Source organism: Populus nigra, chromosome 3 (assembly GCF_951802175.1).
Source record: "Populus nigra chromosome 3, ddPopNigr1.1, whole genome shotgun sequence".
Taxonomy (NCBI): domain Eukaryota; kingdom Viridiplantae; phylum Streptophyta; class Magnoliopsida; order Malpighiales; family Salicaceae; genus Populus; species Populus nigra.
In genome coordinates, this window is record NC_084854.1 from 14,789,347 (window position 1) to 14,811,136 (window position 21,790).

General features: G+C 34.9%; 2 protein-coding genes and 1 pseudogene across 2 annotated transcripts; 2 read left to right on the plus strand and 1 right to left on the minus strand.

Moving 5' to 3' along the window:
- The first annotated feature begins 9,173 nt into the window (after nt 1-9,173).
- On the plus strand, nt 9,174-13,263 carry LOC133689298 (mechanosensitive ion channel protein 10-like). Its single transcript, XM_062109111.1, has 5 exons — nt 9,174-11,185; nt 11,292-11,415; nt 11,809-12,102; nt 12,181-12,383; nt 12,657-13,263. Exons 1-5 carry the CDS (start codon nt 9,744-9,746, stop codon nt 12,928-12,930), a joined length of 2,337 nt encoding a protein of 778 aa, XP_061965095.1. The 5' UTR covers nt 9,174-9,743; the 3' UTR covers nt 12,931-13,263.
- Nucleotides 13,264-13,619: 356 nt separating this feature from the next.
- LOC133689299 (uncharacterized) lies at nt 13,620-14,259 on the plus strand. The gene has a single exon (XM_062109112.1). It carries the CDS (start codon nt 13,749-13,751, stop codon nt 14,112-14,114), a length of 366 nt encoding a protein of 121 aa, XP_061965096.1. The 5' UTR covers nt 13,620-13,748; the 3' UTR covers nt 14,115-14,259.
- A 127-nt stretch (nt 14,260-14,386) lies between these two features.
- LOC133689420 (replication protein A 70 kDa DNA-binding subunit A-like) lies at nt 14,387-19,714 on the minus strand (annotated as a pseudogene).
- Between the last annotated feature and the right edge of the window lie 2,076 nt (nt 19,715-21,790).

The window sequence follows — 21,790 nt, forward strand, 5'->3', positions numbered from 1 at the left end:
GATGCGACCACACGTGCCTCCACAACATGGTAGCTCTCCTCACATGCTAGAGCGTGCATTACTTATGCCAAACATTCCCCTACTTCTCATCCAACTTCATCACTGTTCTTGTTTTATTTTCAAATTTGGTTCCTCAAGTCTTAATTATTTTATATCAATAATATTGAGTTTTATTTTGCAAAACCAAGCATCAAATGTGCATCATTTTTTTCGACATCACGAGATATTTAGGCAACAAAAAAATTGTTATGTCTAATCCCAAATAAATCTAATGTTAAAGAATCAAATTGAAATAAAATGAACGATAAAAAGAAATTGAACATTTTCCTTGCCCATGCAATTCAGTCCCTGATCTTAGCAAGAAAAAAAGGGTGAGTGTTTATCTATTGTTCAAATTTGGTCCCTATAGCTTTAATGGTTTTATATAAATAAAATATCAGTTAATTTTTTCAAATTAAGCATCAACTAAGCAACATTTATTTTTTCCAACACCACGAGATCCCTTAACTTAGACATTCAAAATAAACCATAAAGTCTAATCTTAAATAAACACAATGTTGAAAGAATAAATTGAAAAAAAAAATTGAGAGACAAAAATACAAAAAGCTAAAGGACAAAAAAAAAAAAAGAGATACATTGTGAAACACTATTATACTCTATAATATTTTCTCTCTTGTGCTATATAGATCTTTTGCCACACCTTATTTTTGAAATCCCAACAAATGAATATCCATAAAATAAAATTGTTTAAAATCATAAAATTTTGAAAGAGTAATTTATGAGTTGATACCACATGTTAATTAATAAATTTAACCTCTCTCTAAAACAAAGAACATCCAGTCCTCTTTAGTATAGTATTTTCGTTGTCTAAAAGCATATTTTAGGATTTTTAATCTTTTTTATAAACTAAGTGGTGAGTTTCCTTCTAGCTTTTTCAATTTGAGAGTCTCATATATCGGGTAAGAATAATTAAAATAACTTTTTCTCAATCATACATATTAGCTTGTTGGCACTTTCTTTGAATGAAAAAAACTCTAACAATGCTTAATAATATCATAATATTATACAATTTATATATTTGTGTTATGTATAGACTTTATATGAACAAAAGACTTCTTTAGACAAAATTACTACGCAAATATTGCAAAATAATAGTAGTTTTGGTAGGAGAAGATAATATAATTTTATATTATTAAATATTAACATATGAAAATTCAATATTTTATCAATTTTTTTTTCTTTGGTGCTTTTTCAAGAGTTTTAAATTATAGATATTATTAAATATAAGTCATAAAAAATAAAAAATAAAATGACTTTATATCATGGTTTATCACATATTACATTTATATTTGATTAAATTTATGTTGATCGTATAATAAACTAACTTTACTTTTAAATAACAATGTCCTTATATTTTTTTTAATTAAAAACTTATCTACATGCATTGCAAGAAAAAAAAATGAAGCTCTCTTTATTTGATAAAATTTATTTTCATCATTAATCAAACTAGATTTACTTTTAAATAACAATATATGAATATAGTTTTTTAATTAAAAAAATTATCAACATGCATTGCAAGAAAAAAAAAAAGAAGCCCTCTTTTTTTATGAAAAAAATTATGAAACTTTCTTATAACAAAATGACATGAAGAACTTATTTCAATTTTTAACTGCTTATGAGGCAATTGCAAGAAATTTTTCAAATATTATTTTAGGATTTATTACAATATATAAGTGTGTGTGATTATTTTTATACTATCTTTTAATCATACCCTTCTATAAGAAAATCAATCAATTATAACCTTTAATTTGTTCTTATTCTCCTATGTACACCTTTGTCAAATTAATTTTATTAAAATTAATGATCATATGCACAAGTCAGTGACATGGCCACTGATTTTTATGAAAATTGTTGAAAGATGAGTATATTAAATAAAAGAGAAAATTACATCAAAACTTTTTTTAGTTAGATTTTTTTTTCGCACTTCATGCTAGTACGTCTAAAAAATATTAACCAAAAACATTAAATTATTTATAGAATTACAATTATATTTCATTTAATAATTAAAGAGCCCTTGCAATTCTAATATTACTATTTTGCCCATAAAGGAATTTAGAAAAACTATTAAAAAATGCTTGATTGGTTTATTAATTTTGTTGGCATTCATGAAATTATTAAAGATGAAAAACTATTTTGCTCATTTACATATGAAACAAAAGATAATGTCAAGCAACAAAAAAAGCTACAAAATATCCAAATACCACGTCGTAATAGCAGCATAGTAAAATATTCATGGGAACAAATTACAAAAAGAAAAAAGATTTGAATGTCTAAAAAATGTAAGAATTTATGTTCAGGTGATTGTCAAGTCTAAATGTTTTAAATCTAGCATGTTTACCAGACCACTGTCATTTTAGTTTTAGTTGATTGCCAAGCCAAGTTCTTTAGATCTGGTGTGTTTGTCAAACTCATACTACTTTAGATTTGACTAATTATCAAGCCCAAGTTCTTTGGGTTGTCAGTCAGATTCATTTTATTTTTAAGATTATTTTTATTTATAAAAACCTATAATAAAAAATATTGACTCATCAAATTAAATTCTATTTTTGATTAGATTACTATGATTTTATTTTTGTTTTATACTTATGATTGCTTGTTAATGTGAAAAAGAAAAGGAAAATGAAAAGTCAAGTAATGTTTTAGTTGAGAAAACAAGAATAAACCGAATGAGTTGAGAAATTGATTGCTCTTGCAATTTTGTTCGATTTAGGGTTTTAGGGTCAAATTAAAACAAAAAAGAGATGAAAAGGGAGAAAGGAAGGGAGAGAAGGGTAAAAGGAATGAGAAGAGATTGGAAAAGAGAGAATTTATGATCTTTTATATATGATGTAATATAGTTATTTTATTTAATTTGAAGATTTTCATTGACTGGGATATAAAATGTAATTTTTGAAATAATAAAGATAAAGTGAAAAAACAATCATATCATAGGAGACTCCCAAGGAATTTTTCTAAAGAATTTGAACTAACTAAAAGTAAAATTGATTGATATATATATATATATGAGTATGGTCGGTAAATGGTGAAATATATAAGAGTATATTGATAGGTTTTCAGAATAGTAATTACTAGTTAGGTGGTCCGCGCTACACCGTGAATTCACTTTTTATTTTTTTATAAAATTGAGTCTTAATGCAGGCAGAATCAAAGGCTATTTGGATTTTGCACAGGCATGATCCAAGTCTATTTTGGACCCTGCACAACCAATGAGGCTAGTTTGGGTGTTCTTGCACAGGCATGACCCAAGTCTATTTTGGACCCTGCACAACCAATGAGGCTAGTTTGGGTGTTGCAACATGTGGGGCTCAAGAATAGTTGGATGTTGACGTGCCCAAGCACCACGTGTGCACAGGGGTGTGCCCAACACCGAGGCAGGACCCAAGTGTCATGTGTGCGCTTCAGGCAGCAGAACAGCGCCACATGGGCACAAGGGGTGTGCCCCGCCCTCGCAGCCCAAGCGCCACGTGTCCCCACGTGATTTTTCTTCGATAGTAATAACAGTTTTTTAAAATTTATTAATGATGATAATAATAATAGTAATTTTTAGTTTTATCTTTCAAATCAAATCTATGATTGTTTTTCAATACTAAGAATAATTTTTTTCTAATTTAGTTATTATTTTATTAACAATATTAATTATTATAAAAATAACAATATTTATAACACAAAAGATAATAATTTTAATATTAATACTTTTGATTATAGTAAAAATAATAATATTCACAACAAAAATAATACTATTTTAAATTCCAATAATATTGAGAACGCAAATAATAATAATTTTTATATTAAAAATTTGAATTCTTATAAAAATAATAATATTAGAACACAAATAATAATATCTTTGATATGAATATCATGAATTATAAGAAAAATAATAATATTTTGATATAAATACCTTGAATAATAAGAAAAATAATAATATTTTTTAGATGGATACTTTGTATTAGAACAAAAATAATAATATTTACAATGTAAATTATAATATTTTTTATATTAATACCTGGAATTGTTGAATATTTTGAATAATACTATGTCGCAGGTTCACTTTTTATTTTATTTTTTATAAAAAATACCATAAAAATCATAATATGTTTTCAATATTAATATTAATATTTTTCTGTGAAATTTATTAATTATTTTATTAAGAATATTAATTATAATATAAATAATAATATTTCTAAAAAAATTATAATATTTAGAATCCTTGGACCAAGGAACCTAGGCTCTTGATGGAGAACCCAATAGAATTAGGTCCTTATGCTAGACCTATTAATCGTGGGTCGGACGCCGGATCCATTCCCCTTGGGTGAGCGACATGACCTAAGAACTAGGTGTCCCCAAGTGGGGTGCGGGCGAGGATCACGGCAGCGAAGCCCAAGCGGCACGTGTGCATTGGGGTGTGCCCAGCCCCCAGGCAGGCAACCTAAGCACCACGTGACACAGGGATGAGCCAGCACTGAGGTAGGACCCAAGCACCACGTGGCGCAGGGCGGTGTGCCTAACCCCCAAGCAGCAGTCCACGCGTCACATGTCCCCACGTAGTTTTTTTTCGATCGTAATAACAATCTTTTAAAATTGATTAATGATGATAGTAATAATAGTAATTTTAGTTTTATTTTTCAAATCAAATCTATTATTGTTTTTCAATACTACGAATAACTTTTTTCTAATTTAGTAATTATTTTATTAATAATATTAATTATTATAAAAATAACAATATTTATAACACAAAAGATAATATTTTTATATTAATACTTTAGATTATAGTAAAAATAATAATATTCACAACACAAATAATAATATTTTGATATGAATACTTTGAATAATAAGAAAAATAATAATATTTTTTAGATGAATACTTTGTATTAGAAGAAAAATAATAATATTTACAACACAAATTATAATATTTTTAATATTAATTCCTGAAATTGTTGAATATTTTTAATAATACTACGTCACGGGCTCACTTTTTATTTTTATAAAAAATACCATAAAATTTTAGAATATAAATGATAATATGTTTTTAATATTAATAGTAATATTTTCTATGAAATTTATTAATTATTTTATTAAGAATAGTAATTATAATAAAAATAATAATATTTCTAAAACAAAAAATAATATTTAGAGTCCTAGTATCAAGGAACTTAGGCTCTTGATGGAAGACCCAATAGCATTTAGTTTTTATGCTAGACTCATTGATTGTGGGTCGTGACGTCAGACTCATTCCCCTTAGTCCAGTGCCATGATCCAAGCGCCAGGTGTCCTGAAGTAGGGCGTGGGTGTGGGTCACAACCAGCAAAGTCCAAGCGCCATGTGTGCGTTGCGGGGTGCCCAGCCCAGGCAGACAACCCAAGCGCCACGTGGCGTAGGGGTGTGCCAGCACAAAGGTAAGACCCAAGCGCGACATTGGCGTAGGGGGGTGTGCCCAGCCCCAGGCAGCAGCCCAAGAGCCACATATCTCCATGTGGTTTTTCTTTGATAGTAATGACAGTTTTTTAAAATTTATTAATGATGATAATACTAATAATAGTAATTTTTAGTTTTTACTTTTCAAATCAAATCTATAGTTGTTTTTCAATACTAAGAATGATTTTTTTTTTCTAATTTAGTAATTATTTTATTAATAATATTAAATATTATAAAAATAACAGTATTTGAATATTTTTAATATTAATACTTTTGATTATAGTAAAAATAATAATATTCACAACACAAATAATACTATTTTTAATTCCAAGAATATTGAGAACGCAAATAATAATAAAAGTTTATATTAAAAATTTGAATTCTTATAATAATAATAATAATAATAATAATATAACACAAATAATAATATCTTTGATTTGAATAATATAAGAAAAATAATAATATTCAGAACATAAATAATAATATTTTGATATGAATACCTTGAATAATAAGAAAAATAATAATATTTTTTAGATGAATACTTTGTATTAGAAAAAAATAATAATAAAATTTACAATGCAAATTATAATATTTTGTCGCAGGCTCACTTTTTATTTTTATAAAAAAATACCATAGAAATTTAGAATATAAATGATAATATGTTTTCAATATTAATGGTAATATTTGCTGTGAAATTTATTAATTATTTTATTAAAAATAGTAATTATAATAAAAATAATAATATTTCTAAAAAAAAATATTTAGAATCCTATGACCACGGAACGTAGACTCTTGATGGAGGACCCAATAGAATTGGACCCTTACGCTAGTCTCATTGATCGTGGATCGTGACGCTAGACCCATTCCCCTTGGGTCCAGTGCCATGACCCAAGCGTCAGGTGTCCTGAAGTGAGGTGCTAGTGTGGGTCACTGCTAGCAAAGCCCAAGCGCCACGTGTACGCTGCAGGGTGCCCAGTCCCTGGCAAGCAGCCCAAGCACCACGTGGCGCAGGGGCGTGCCCAGCACTGAGGCATGACCCAGCTCCACGTGTCCCCACGTGATTTTTCTTTGATAGTAATAATAATTTTTTAAAATTTAATAATAATAATAATAATAATAATAATTTTTAGATTACTTTGCAAATCAAATTTATGGTTGTTTTTCAATATCAAGAGTAATTTATTTTCTAATTTAGTAATTATTTTATCAATAATATTAATTATTATAAAAATAATAATATTTAGACCATAAAAGATAATATTTTTAATATTAATACTTTTGATTATAGTAAAAATAATAATATTCACAACACAAATAATACTATTTTTAATTTCAAGAATATTTAGAACACAAATAATAATATTTTTTTATATGAAAACTTTGAGTTATTATAAAAATAATAATATTATAACACAAATAATAATATTTTTGATAAGAATGCGTTGAATTATAAGAAAAATAATAATATTAAAAACACAAATAATAGTATTTTGATATGAATTCTTTGAATTATAAGAAATATAATAATATTTAGAACACAAATAATAATATTTTTTATATAAATACTTTGTATTATAAGAAAAATACTACACCGCATACTAACTTTTTATTCTTATAAAAAAATAACATAAAAATAATAATATGTTTTCAATAGTAACAATAATATTTTCTTTTAAATTTATTAATTATTTTATTAATAATATTAATTATAATAAAAATAATAATATTTCTCACACAGTAATCAACCCAAACGCCACTTGTGCACTTGGTCTGCCCACCACACTAGCATTCAGCCCAAGCTCCACGTGTGCGCTTGGTTTGCCTAGCATACAGGCAAGCAGCCCAAGCACCCAAGGCTAGGCAGACCGAGCACTAGGTGGTGGTAGCGGCCTGCCCAGCACCCAAGCCTGGCAGCCAAATGCTAGGTGTCCGCAACCCTATTGGGCTCGTCTCCAACCTACACTTGGATCCTATAGCCTGCAGTATCATCACATGCCCCTACTAAACAGTTCAGTCCACAATGAAAGCACTCATAGTCTATAGTATCCACACTGTAGTGCAAAACAGTACAATTTACAATGAATTTACTTATAGTCAATAATATTCCACTTTATATTGAAACACTGATCAATTTTAGTTATAGTTAATAGATATGAATAGTGTATATTTCAAGTACATGGTAAAAAAAAAAAACTAGTATATGAAAAAGCACAAACTCCTTAAAAACCTTGATTAACTGTTATACCTTTAATACAATACTAATAAGTAAATTCAACCACATTTCTCTTAAAAAGAAAATTATTCATTCCCCAAAAAAAATATGCTTATTATTTTATAATGAATTCTGAAATATAGTTATCACTATTTTCTTTTTATACACACACACACCATATGAAAACAATTACATTACAAATTATTAAATTGAATTATTAGTTATATATATATATATGTTGTTTTTTCTTATTATCATGCATTATTTTTTACTAAAAATTTGATAGCATTAAGAAGGCAAAATATATATATTTTTAAAAAGATGTTTATATCACTCTCTACTCATTTCTGTATTGTTAATCTGTATTCAAATCACATAAAATTGAAAATAATTGGTTAAGATAAAAACAAAAATCACAATAACATAGTGTTAGGTGAAGATTTAGAAGTCTCTGGCAGCGGCTTTCATAGTTCATCGTTGACTGCAGATCTCATGTATCTCCTATATATATATATATATATATGAAATGACAACTTGTGAAACTAAAAACCTAATATTGCATTTATTTTTATGGGAAACGGACAAGCACCTTAAAATATTTGTTACAATAATTCCTTTAACCTGTCATTACACCTAATCCGCTGCAATTCTGCATGGTCCCATGGGCATTATCACATCATCCCAGGAGCCATCCGATTGGACTGCTGAGCACACAGCTACCAAGTTGCTGGTCCTCCGACAAGAAAAACGACCGATGGGAGGAGGAGGTGTTGTGCTTCTTTTTATTTTTATATAACACAGAAACCAAATCTCATTCAATTTGCACGCTTTGAATTGATTTATAAGAACAGAGAATGTAACACTTCATGCCTTGAAAGAGCAATCCTCCAGTTTTGGGCTGGCCGACTCCATTATTACATCTTACAGATCAATCCTAGCTGTGCCCTGATTTTTTATTTTTTATTTTTTGACTGCTCTAGACTTAACTATATTAAATAAATTAATTTTATTTTAATTAAACAATAAAAAAAACAATGACAGCAAACAAACAATTTTTTTTTTAAATATTCACAATAACCTAAAAAAATAAAAATAAATAAATAATATAACTCAATTATCAGCTTATAAATAGAAAAAGATAAACTTAATAAGAATGCTCATGTTTTAGGTTTCGTTAATTTTTTTATGTCATTTTATTTAGTGTGTATTTAAGATTGCAGGTTGCTCTTCAAACTAGATTTTAACTTGAAAATAGATTGAAATGAATTTCTTAGAATTATTTTAATTTTTTATGATTAGAAAATATTAAAAGAAATAATTTAATATTTATTCAAATTAAAAACACCAGAAAGTAAAGGAGGAACACTCCAAAAGACAGCATTACAATCGGCCTAAAATCAAATAAAATAGAAAAGAAGATGAGATGTCAAAGTTTTTATGAGGTAAGCCTGTGGTTTTGTTGACTGAGATCAGACGGGCGATTCTTTTTTAAAGCAAAATTTCCCGCGATCCCAATTCATTAACACAGTCTATGTTAAACGTGCGTCTCTCTCTCCCTCTGTGAGACGGTGTGTCCCTTCCCCTAATCGTCTCGTGTATCAGTCAACTACTGGTCACTTGCAACTATTCATGGCCATGGCTTTATAGCTCCCTGATTTTCCCAGATTTTCTATTCCCATTCTTCAAATCATCAGAACATACAGACATATATCCACACTATCAAGCTTAGCTAGGGCTGTTTTTGTGTGTGTTCTAACAACAAATTCATTTCATAAGAAACTAGCAAAGCAGCTCCCACGATTCCAAGTTATCTTCTGTTATCTTCAACTTTCCTTTTATCGTGAACCAAACATACTAGTTGATTGTCTTGTCTTTTTCTAATCCCTGCTTGAGTCCATCCATTTTCTGATTTCTGATGGGGATTTGACAGAAAATCTACAACTTTCCCGGGAGATTTTTTCTCCAATTTCCCCAGGGAAGTGGAAAACACAGTCTTTCCTCGTGATCAAATTCATGTCAGAAGAAATCAGGGTTTTATCAGAGAGAGAGACAGAGTAAAATGGAAGCTGGCGAAGGAGTGATAGACAAGAAAGGAACAAATGACGTGGTGATTCACATTTCAACCACGAATCAAGATGCTACTACTAAAGCATACTCCTTTTCAAAGAATTCCCAGTTGGGTTCTTCTCCAAAAGACTCATCATCAAATCTTGAGCTAACAGAGTTCGAGAATCTGTCGGTGAGAGTTCAAACATCTCCTTCTTCAGAGATACCAAAGCCAAGCCCAGCTCCGAGTCCAACACCACACAAGCCTCCAAAAATCCCAACAACAGACTCCATAACAAGAAGAAAATCACTTGCAAGGTCTGAATTTTCGAAGCCAAAATCAAGACTGGTAGAGCCATCCTATCCATATGATTCAATCTTAAAGGAAGAGATGAAGACCGGCCAGTCGGGGAATTCAAGCTCACCGCGTAATGTTGCTTCACCAAATCCCACACTTGGTGTTACTACACCAAGGGATAACTTGAGGTCAGCTCCAATCACCCCAAAAACACCCTTGATTGGAACGCCAGGACTAGACGATGATGATGATGAGGTCTATAGGACGGCAATTCTTAATTTGGGCAAAATTACGGGTGAGAAATGGAAAGTATTACCCTTGATTGAGTTAGTTGCATTTGTGTGCATTATGGGACTGTTAATTGCCAGCTTAACTGTTGACGGATTGCTGAATTCAAAGATTTGGAGTTTGAAGTTATGGAAATGGTGTGCGCTTGTATTAGTTATTTTCAGTGGTAGATTGTTTACCGAGTGGTTTATGAATGTTTTGGTTTTCTTGATTGAAAGGAACTTCTTGCTTAAGAAGAAGGTGCTTTATTTTGTATATGGGTTGAAAAAGAGTGTTCAGGCTTTTATTTGGTTAGGCTTGGTACTGCTAGCTTGGGGTTTGTTGTTTGAAAGTGGAGTTAAACGATCCAGGCGAACTACCAAGATTCTGAATAAAATTACAAGAGCCCTTGCTGGTTGTCTCATCGGGGCTGCTATATGGCTGGCGAAAACCTTTTCACTCAAGTTACTAGCCTCTTCTTTTCATGTTACTAGATTCTTTGATAGAATTCAGGAATCAATATTTCATCAGTATGTTCTCATAACTCTTTCTGGGCCTCCCGTGATGGAGATGGCTGAAAGCATTGCGAGCACTAAGACGCTGCCGGGCCAGTTGAGTTTTACGAATACTAACAAACGGAATGAAGAGAAAAAAGAAGAGGTGATTGATATTGATAAGCTTAAGAAAATGAAACATGGGAAGATCTCTGCTTGGACCATGAAGGGATTGATTAATGTGATTAGTGGTTCTGGCTTATCCACTCTCTCCGGCAACCTTGACCAGAGTGATGAGGAGGACACTGAGAAGAAGGATGAAGAGATTACTAGTGAGTGGGAAGCAAGGGCTGCGGCTTATAAGATTTTCAGGAATGTGGCAAAGCCTCATAGCAAGTGAGGATATCTGCCTCTTAAAATCCCTGCAATTTATTCGTCATGATGAAATTGAAGACAGTTTAATCTGCAATGATCTCACTTTCTTTCCTGTTTAATGTGCTAGGTACATTGAAGAAGATGACCTCTTGCGGTTCATGAAAAAGGAAGAGGTGGACAACGTAATTCCACTCTTTGAAGGAGCAACAGAAACTCGAAAGATCAAGAGATCAGCTTTAAAAAATTGGCTGGTTAGATCTTTGTCAAATCTGTTCTTACAAAGGGTCCATGGGCAACCAAGCTCTTTTTTCTTACCTGCCATGTCTAGATCTTTTCAACACTAGAGATAGTGCCAGTGCCAGTACACTTGTCCTCAGCTACTTGTTTTGTCTTCGCATGCACTTTGGTTTACTGTTAGTAAAAACTTTAACTAAATCTTATTCGTAATAGACTAAACTGCTATGAGCTTATGCATGAAGATGCTTAATTTTTGAAGAAATTTGGCTTCAGTTTGCCTACCAAATCATCATAGTTTTATGTCATGTTTCTCAACGGACTGTATTATGAATTGGGGTATAGAACACTAGACTTGTTGAAGCGAACTTTTTGAATATTTGCTCATGCAACACGGTTCCTGTTTGCAGGTGAATGTTTATAATGAGCGCAAATCATTGGCACACTCCTTGAATGACACAAAAACAGCCATTGAGGAGCTGAACAAATTGGTTTCTGCTGCTGTGTTTGTTGTGATCGTTGCTGTGTGGTTGCTTGTGATGGGATATTTAACAACCAAAGTGCTTGTCTTCATTTCATCTCAATTATTACTCGTTGTTTTCATTTTTGGTAACAGTGCCAAGACCGTGTTCGAAGCTATCATATTTGTGTTCGTCATGCACCCATTTGATGTTGGTGATCGTTGTGTCATTGATGGAGTGCAGGTATGTGTCCCTGATCCTTACACCATTAAAATGCGAAGGTCAACCATGTACACTGACACTCTGACTGGCTCGTTGCAGATGGTTGTTGAAGAGATGAACATATTGACCACTGTCTTTTTAAGATACGACAATGAGAAAATATTCTATCCAAATACAGTTCTTGCTACCAAACCTATCAGCAACTTTTACAGGAGCCCAGAAATGAGTGATTCTGTGGAATTCGCTGTTGATATATCCACTTCAATTGAGACTATTGGAGCTCTGAAAGCTAGGATAAAAACGTACGTTAAGTCTTTTACAGATGTCTTTTATCTTTCTTATTGTCATTTCATATACAAATGATTGATTTAGACAGAGATTCTATACATGTATCATATAAGTCGAGGGGGGCTGGTGAAGATCGGCAGAGGGGATTAGCCTGATTGACCGAATATTGCCCATTTCTGTTTTACTACATTTTGTTTCTTCTCTGTTTTGATTTCGTCGACCATGTATTCTCTGAACTTGTTCCTTCCTGTCAATTCTTATTCAGTGGCTTTGTTTTGATGTATCAGGTACTTGGAGAGCAAGCCACAGCACTGGCGGCCTGGTCACAGTGTTCAAGTTAAAGAGATTGAGAATGTGAATAAGATGAGAATGGCCCTCTATGCTAATCACACTATAAACTTCCAGAACAGTGGAGATAGGGGAAACAGAAGATCTGATCTAGTGTTAGAGTTGAAGAAATGTTTCGAAGATCTTGGTATTAAGTACCATCTTCTGCCCCAACAAGTTCACCTCAGCTATGTCGGGACAGCAGCTTCAGCAGCTCCAACGCTTGCAAGATGATGGTCGCTCTTCTTTGTCCCAAATTTCTTCACCTTATTTTCTTTCTCTGCTTCACTTCTCGTGCCTGAAATCTGAATTTCGGTCGACTTGGTGGTGGCTGGTGTCTTTGAAGCTCGGATTTTCTTTGCCATATTTGGGGGTTGAAAAAATAATAGCATTTGCCATGTGTTTTCTAGTTGTCGAGACTCGGAGAGAAATGTGATTTTTGCACTTCTTCTCTTCTATTTGTCGCTCGAGGCTGTGATTTTTAATATTCTCTTTCATATTTTTGTTTTCTTCTCCATTTCAGCATCTTGTTTCCCATCATCATTCTGATTATTCTCTTTTTGTCTAGTTTGATCTCTTCTTGCTTCCGAGGCATAGTTGACCTGATTATTTAAAATGCCTTGGGCTGGGCTTAAAAGGCTTTAAACCTAAACTCTGGGCATTTCAATCCACTGGACACGCTGTAGAAACTAACCTGGGCCCATTGGAAGGGCCCAAACAGTTCTTACAAGTGAAGGGATATCCAAATATGCAGTGCTGGGATTGCCAACCACGAGAACTCTCCTCCAAATTTCAAACTTGATGGTGATTGGTCCAATCCGATAACCTTATCCACCAATGCCCAACGGAGAAGCTGCCACGTAGGACAGTCAAGATGTCTAGTCTTCCTGATATCTCAAATTTCCACCTCTCATTACCCCTCTTCCCTCCCTCCAACTTGTAAGGCAACCATTACAATAACATCTTCACCAATTATATTGGTAATTTCACCAAAAGAAAGCTTCTTGTTGAGAAGAGAGTAGAGAGGGCAGGAGAGAAGATCAGAGAAACAAATGGCTTCAACTTCAGCTGTTTCAATGGCCTTGCCATTAACTTATGCAAGCCAAAAGAGGGTTCCAACCTCTGAGGCTTTCTTCAAGCCACTCCCAGCGAGGCAATCCAAGGCTATGTCAGCATCAAAATCCAGTGGGAGGTTTCAAGTCAAGGCTTCGTTGAAGGAGAAGTTGGTCACTGGATTGACAGCAGGTGCACTTACAGCTTCCATGGTGATTCCAGAGGTAGCTGAAGCAGCTGGGTCTGGGGCTTCTCCTTCTCTCAAGAACTTCTTGCTCAGCATTGTGGCTGGTGGAGTTGTGCTTGTTGCCATTATTGGTGCTGTGATCGGAGTTTCCAATTTCGACCCTGTCAAGCGGGGTTAAGCGATGTACTATTCTGAGAATGTTTGGAATTCTTTTACAACTTCATGTCATGTATCTTGTTTGATGCTTTCAATGATCCTCTGTGTGAAATCTTCAGATGTAACGTGGCCCAAGACTTGTGAAATCTAAATTTACATTTCCTGTCTGGATGCAACACAAATAGGAACACAACCTCTCTTTTATTTTGTTGCTCTGAAAGCACTATACTGTCATTTGAAACATGGAAATACTCAAGGAAGCAATCCTTCTTAGTCACGTTATAAGATGAACAACTAGACAGACCATCTGAAATCTGATAACTGGGCTACCCAAGTCAATCTTGTGTGGTCCCTGAATCTGAACTTGAAGAAGATACCTATAATCACACTCGTCAAATTCTTGATTGCATCTATTACGTTGCCATCTTGAGTTTCTAGATCTTTTCACTTTCTTGTTACACTGTCTATCTCCAATCATCAAAGGGCAAGCTGTGTAGCAGAAGGAATTTGTTTTGATAAAACTTATACTTGACCTCAGTGGCCCAATCAGGCTTATCTGATCTTCCAAGACCTTCATGCTTAATCTGAGACGCCATTTTGCGAATCTCATTCTTGGATCCTCCTGGCACTAAGCATCATCACGCCCCCTTGATCAAACCAGTCTTTCACAGCAAGAGCCTCAGGAATACCTGGATTTATAAAAGAGCTGAGTATAACAAATTGTTCCCAAGGATTTTCCGTTGAAGTCGCTAACCTTCCCAGCTTTGACAGCTAAAACAGGGAAAAACCCAGAATCAACCATCTCTTTCAATTTTTGACCTTCCTTGTTGCACAAATCTCCCCAAATGGTAAGTCAACTGCCTGCCAGAGCCATCTTTTAGATTCAGAATCTTTCTTTTAGTTTCCATATACCATTCTTTCTCAACATTGAAGGGTTCACAAACATCACAATACGAATAAGATCAAATATGGCATTGTTTTCAGAAATCTCAATTTCACTTACGGGTTTGAAGGAATTGCTGTTGTGGTATGGAACTATCTTCTTCAGGGAAAAGATCCAAAGTTGAAGTTGCCTCCAAAAATATCTCCCGCTCATTCTTCAAATGATTGAAATTATTCTGAGCAGATTTTAAGCTACCCTTTGAAATCAGATAACCAGCTTCAATAACATCATACCAGCAGTCAACAACAGCATTGAAGCAGGTCACTCCTATTTCGCCTCCGTCAGAATCGAGGTCAAAGTAAAAGACCTTCCCATCACCCTGAGCATTATTATAGCGACGAAGATCCCCTTTAGCAGTTACTCTGGCTTTGATAACCCAGCGTTCCTGATATGTATTCAAAGCATTAATAGGAATGATCCGTGCTGGTGCCTCATTCTTCACAACTGCACAAGGATTTCTGTAACTTGGAGTGGGTCGAACAGTCGGTCCGAAACTCTGCACATCATTAATTCATCACCATCATTTTGGGCACTCGAAGCAGGTCGGAAACTCCGCTTATTACTGCCCTGATTCTGAGTACTCAAAGTGGGCCGGAAACTTTTCATATTTCCACCATGACTAGCGGGCCGGATGCGGTGGATATCCATATTTGCATGACTTTGAGAAGTTGGATTGTAATAAGCAAGCCGTACTGACTTCACTGAGCTGGTATTAGGGAATGACTTGTGAGCAGTAGCATCATGAAACATTTTCAGAATTTCCAATAATTTCAGTCTGGTATTATAGTTTCCAGGTTGAGCACGACAATAATCCTGTATGTGTTAGGATATTGCCATTTAGTGGCAATACCCTGCCACTAATTATGGCTTAGTGGAAGCATCATTAGTGCCACAATTAGTGGCATGATTTCAGGACCATTGTCCCCTTCATATATTGGAGAAGGGTGCTAAGAAATGCCTATAAAGAGGCATGTCTTGTGGAGAGCAAATGTGAGAGAAGTGAGAGCGTGTGAGAACGCGAAGAGAAGAAGAGAAAGAGGAGCTGCTGTCATGGGCAACAGCCCTGCTGTCATATGCAGCAGAGTGTGTGAGCTGGGAGTTGAGTGATCCTCCTCCATGTATTTGTTTTGTATCCTTTCTCTAATCTCTAATAATATGGACTCTCTTCCGTGGATGTAGGCGATTTGTCGAACCACGTTAAAATATTGTGTCTCAGTGTGCTTACCCTCCTTTGAGCAAATATCAATACATTATCGGTCCACGTATGGGGTGCCGAAATCCCCAAAAATTGGTATCAAAGCATATGGTTTAAGTGGTGTTTGATATTGCTAAAAAATGAAAGTTGTCCAAATTGTGTTTTGACAATACCACTGTGTAGAGGAGGAAGAGATGAATCGTCCTCACGCGCCGTCACATGTCGGCGAGGAGACTGCCCACGCGCACAGACGAGCGCCACACGTCACCCACGTCTTCTTCACCCAGATGAGCTGACCCGACCTGACCTGAATACCAGACGACTCGACCCACGTGCCAGACCCAGATAAGGATGACGTCATCATGATGCCAGTATACACAGTCAGCATGCCATGTCAGCGCCTCGTTATCAGACACGTCGGTGTCCAGTCAGCATGCCAAGTCAGCGTCCAGTCATCGACACATCAGCATTGTGGGACCCACCTGCCACGTCACCAGATACAAGACGAGCCGAGCCGAGTTGAGCTGAGCCGTTTTGGAGCCGAGCCGAGGGATAAGATTCTGTGCAGCAGAGTCTACGTGCAACCGGATCTGAGATTGAATCTGGGTCGTTCATCAGTCTAGAATTGTTTTGATCAAATCTTAGCCGTCTAAAATGCGATTTGGACAATTTCAGACTTGTTTCCAGCTAATTTGATTGTTCCTGATGCAATGGTACAGTCCAATCATTGAGATTTGTGACCAAAAGTGGTGGTGGTGAATTATTAAGAAAGATTGCCCGATCAGGAGGCATCTGAAGGTCATCGTGGTGGTCGATAGAGATAAAGAAGAAGAAGGTGCATATGTTTACCCAATTACATGTGCTAGACTGCTAAGTGGGGAGAATTTTAACTGCCTTGATGGAAGGCAAAATTGGGTCACTCTAGATACCCAATCATGTGGATAATTTGAGGTGAAGAGTGGAAATTGACGAAGACCAATCTTGACGAATCTAAGCACTGGTAGTCTCGCCAGATGTTGAAAAATCATGTATTACACCAGTATATTCCAGATCAATTGTAAAGGAAAGCCGAAACAAATCTAGCAAATGGTTGTATATACGGAAAGACAGTACGATGGATAGATATGGCCTAAGAAGTTCTGTCTAGGAGATTAGGTTTTAAGCGGGACCAGTGTGACCCCTCCAATCTTTCCTGGAAACTTGCCTAGTGGAAGGATTATCCATACGAGTAATTTTTTTATATATAGCAGTTTGTAATAAAACAGTTGAAGACTAGCAGGATGGCGGCACAAGGGAACAGTTGGGTTCCGTATGTTCAAGGATCTGATGAAGTGGTGATTTCTCAAACGAAGTTAGATTCGGTGACTATGATTTTTGAGGGAGAATTGATGAAGACCTTGATAATGAAAGAGAAATACATCAAGGGATAAAGATTGACACCCTATTTTAACTTGGACAAGTGTTATGACAGGATGAGCTGCTGTCAAACATAAGTAAGGAATAGGGAGAAACCTGGAGAATAGAAATTGCACAAGTGCACACGGAGATTGTGCAGGAGTACCCGTAGGATCCAACGAGGTACTTTAATGAGACAACAGGTGCAAGGAGAAGAAATGTTCCCAAATAAAGCTCAGAGCAGAGACTGTTAAAGTTTGTACAACAGGAAGTCTCTTATGCTCTTGATGAAGACAACATGCGAAGACCTTTCAATGCATACAAGGATGGAAAGAGAGCTGTTGTAAAGGCACCTAATTGAGGGGGTGCAAACGCCTGTGATAAAAGGCAACCGCCTATGATGAAAGGCGAAAACACCAAAGAGAGTTGGTGTAGGTGGAGCTGTCAAGCAAAAAAGCACAGAAGCTCCAAACATAGAAATCGAGGTGGAGGATTGCGAGGAGTATACCGCAACTTTCTCTTTCTATGTAGCCAGTGGCAGTAATCTCTCTGAAGGAGGATGGCGGTAGAGAATTTTTGGAGCCACTTTGAAGCATCTCAGCTGAAGGAGGATGTGACAGCCTCATGATAACGGGCGAAGACACCTTAGAGAAGGTGTGAGGGCCGTGATAGAAACCCCAGTTCAGACCGCCTCATGACAACAGGCGAAGACACTTTAGAGAAGGTGTGAGGCCGTGATAGAAGCCCTAGTTCAGACCGCCTCATGACAACAGGCGAAGACGCCTTAGAGATGAAGGCCATAATAGAAGCCCCAGTTCAGATCGTCGCATGACGACGAGCGGAGACACCTAAGGAGAAGGTGTGTGGCCATGATATGAGCCCAGTTCAGAACAACCCCAGAGCCAATGTGATGGCTAGATATGAGTGGACAGATGTATAGCCAATGAAGTGGCTATGATAAGTATGGAGACAAATGCAGGATTGACTTTCATGGATATTGCCCCCATGCTAAAGATCAATGAGCTAGAAGACATTTGCCTTGGACAATAAGTGTGTGACTTGTGGAGCATTAAGACGCGGCTGCTATGAAGAAGCAGAAAGGCATGCGCAGGTTCCGAGAACAAGTTGACTCTTGTCAAGGTGGTGAGCTCAGTAATGACATTGTAATACTCAGAGTATGAAGACAGATATGGATCAACCTTTAATGGGTTGCCCCCATAGTTAAAGGTGGAGAGCTATCTGGACTCTTACGACTAAGAGCGAGAGACTCACGGAGAAGTAAGGCGTGGTTCCTAAGGTGGAACTGAGGGCAGGCGCAACTCCTGGATGAGTAGACTCTTGGAAGAGTGGTGAGCTTGTGATCACATTGAAATACGCAATGGCTGTCGCACTTGAGAATATTCGTTTGAGGGAGTGTTGTAAGCCTTGGTGTAAGGCTTGAAAAATCATTCTGGACCAAGCATGGTTGATACGCTCGAAGGAGAATGTTGTGTTGAAGACGCTCTCAGAATAGTAAGCTTGGAAGATCTGCAAAATGCAAGCTTGTACTGAAGAAGCAAGAGGACAATTGCCCACACAAATGGCAAATGGGGTGATTGTTAGGATATTGTCATTTAGTGGCAATACCCTACTACTAATTGTGGCTTAGTGGAAGCACCACTAGTGCCACAATTAGTGGCATGATTTCAGGACCATTGTCCCCTTCATGTGCTGGAGAAGGGTGCAAAGAAATGCCTATAAAGAGGCATGTCTTGTGGAGAGCAAATGTGAGAGAAGTGAGAGTGTGTAAGAACGTGAAGAGAAGAAGAGAAAGAGGAGCTGCTGTCATGGGCAACAGCCCTGCTGCCATATGCAGCAGAGTGTGTGAGCTGGGAGTTGAGTGATCCTCCTCCATGTATTTGTTTTGTATCATTTCTCTAATCTCTAATAATATGGACTCTCTCCCGTGGATGTAGGTGATTTGTCGAACCATGTTAAAATATTGTGTCTCAGTGTGCTTACCCTCCTTTGAGCAAATATCAGTACACCACCAGTCCGCGCATGGGGTGTCAGAATCCCCAACAGTATGAAAAGTGACCAAAACAGCCATTGCCAGTAAAACAAGAGCCAAACACTTGCATTTAATCATTATTTCCCTCAGTTATAAGCTGATCAAGTTATGTGATACCATTCAAAAAAGCATCATCTCCACGATTTTACAATAAAATTAAGCTAAACAAACATAATAAACTCTTAATTAATAATTAACATAACAGGAATTAAAATGAAACATAATTAATTTAGTTATAGTCCAGCTACCAGCTCAATCAATTTTTAGATTTCAAAATAAAACGTGGAATTTCCTTGAAAATAAAAATTCAATCCACATTTGAAATTCGAACATGTGAATTTATAGCAAATTAGTAATAATTTCGAGGAGACAAGATTTAGTTTAGGGAAACAACAACTAAGTGACTGCTTGGCGCTTTTGAACGTGGCTGCAAATGTAATCGATCAATTGAATGACAGATCCTTTCCTGACAACGCCAGGCTTGACCCGTTCATTGAGCTAAGTACCAAGCATGGCGTGCTGAGTCAACACGGAATCAGAGACGAGGAGCCTGAACCTCTCCTGTGCGCTTCCCATCTGCTTTAAATCCAAAGCCTGAACCAGCGGCTTCAAGTTCACATCGCCACCGTTGATATCGTGCAGTTGCAGTGGTCGTCAGATTAACAGGGATCATTTTAGATGGATTTAAATGAGAATTGAGTTTGAGTGCAACGGAAAGAAACCCAAGAAATATGATATGGAGGGCAGCAATGGCATTGCATTGCAAGGCAGGAAATAATGGGCTTCTGTTCTGGTTTTCAAAGAAAGCGATCAAAATATGCTGCGAGCAAGCACCCACCGAATTACATTTCTACCCAGTTTCACTAATATCAATTATATTACGCTCCTAATTATATAATTCTAAATTAAAAACAAAAAACGCTCCGTTTCATTTTTTTATTATTATTATAATATTGATGGGAGACGACGCATCTTCTTTTTATATTTAAGAGAATAATGATAAAATATTAAAATATCTTTAAAAACTAAAAATAGGAGCAACGAGTATTTTGATTTTTTAACATAATGAAATGATTGCATTGTCTTAAAAGATAGAAACTAAAATTGATGTTTAGGGATATTTTTGTTATTTTATTATAATTTTTTTTAATTATAATTAATTTCAACAAATAGCAATTCAGTTTTTGAGTAGTCTGTTTTTTTTTTAATATCTCTTTTCTTTGTTCTCATCTCAAATTTCGTGTTGATCCTTTTAAAAATTAAAAGTGTCCTGTCAGTATCTATTTATATCAATTTTAATTCTTAATTTTTTGATTGATATTTGTTTAGCTTTTAAGGCTTTTTAAAGTTGATTATTTTTTCAGTTTTTTCCTTCTACATTTTATATCATTAATTTGTTTATCCAATTTGGTCTTTAATTGCTATTTTTTCAATCCTTTTCTTAAATTATTTTTTTTTATTTTTATTCATCAACATTTTATTTCATTTAATTTTTGTATCCAATTCGGTCCCCGTTCTTTTTATTCAATTTCATCCCTCAACATTTGATTTTATTTAATTTTTTTAATCCAATTTGGTCCTCATTCTTTTGATTGCTATTTGTTTTGTTTTTTAATTTTTGGATGATTAATAATTTTTCTTTATTATTTTTTCGTGTTTGCATTCTATGAGGTCATCTCGGTTTTATGACTCGGGTCATGGATTTTGAAGATAGCCCTTTCCTTTTATGAAAATTGATTTTTTTTAATTTTATTATTCAACATTAGGTTATTAGACCTTGAGCTTTGTGATTTTTTCTGATTTTTTTCCATTGATTTATCCCGATCTCATATCTTGAGTTAGGAGTTAGTTGAGTTAACCTAGGTTGACTCATTTTTTTTAATTGATTTTTTTTTTAGTTTCACCTTTCTTCATTTAGTTTGCTTAGGATTTGACCTCCATTGTTTAATTTAATTTCTTCTATGCAGGCTTATCTTAGTCTCATGATCAAGTCGTGAATTTGACATACTAACTCGAGTTATGTTTTTGTACTTTTTAAAATTGATATTTTTTTCAATTCATCATTCAAAGTTTACTTTACTGGTAATTGAGCGTTAAATTTCTTTCATTTTTCTT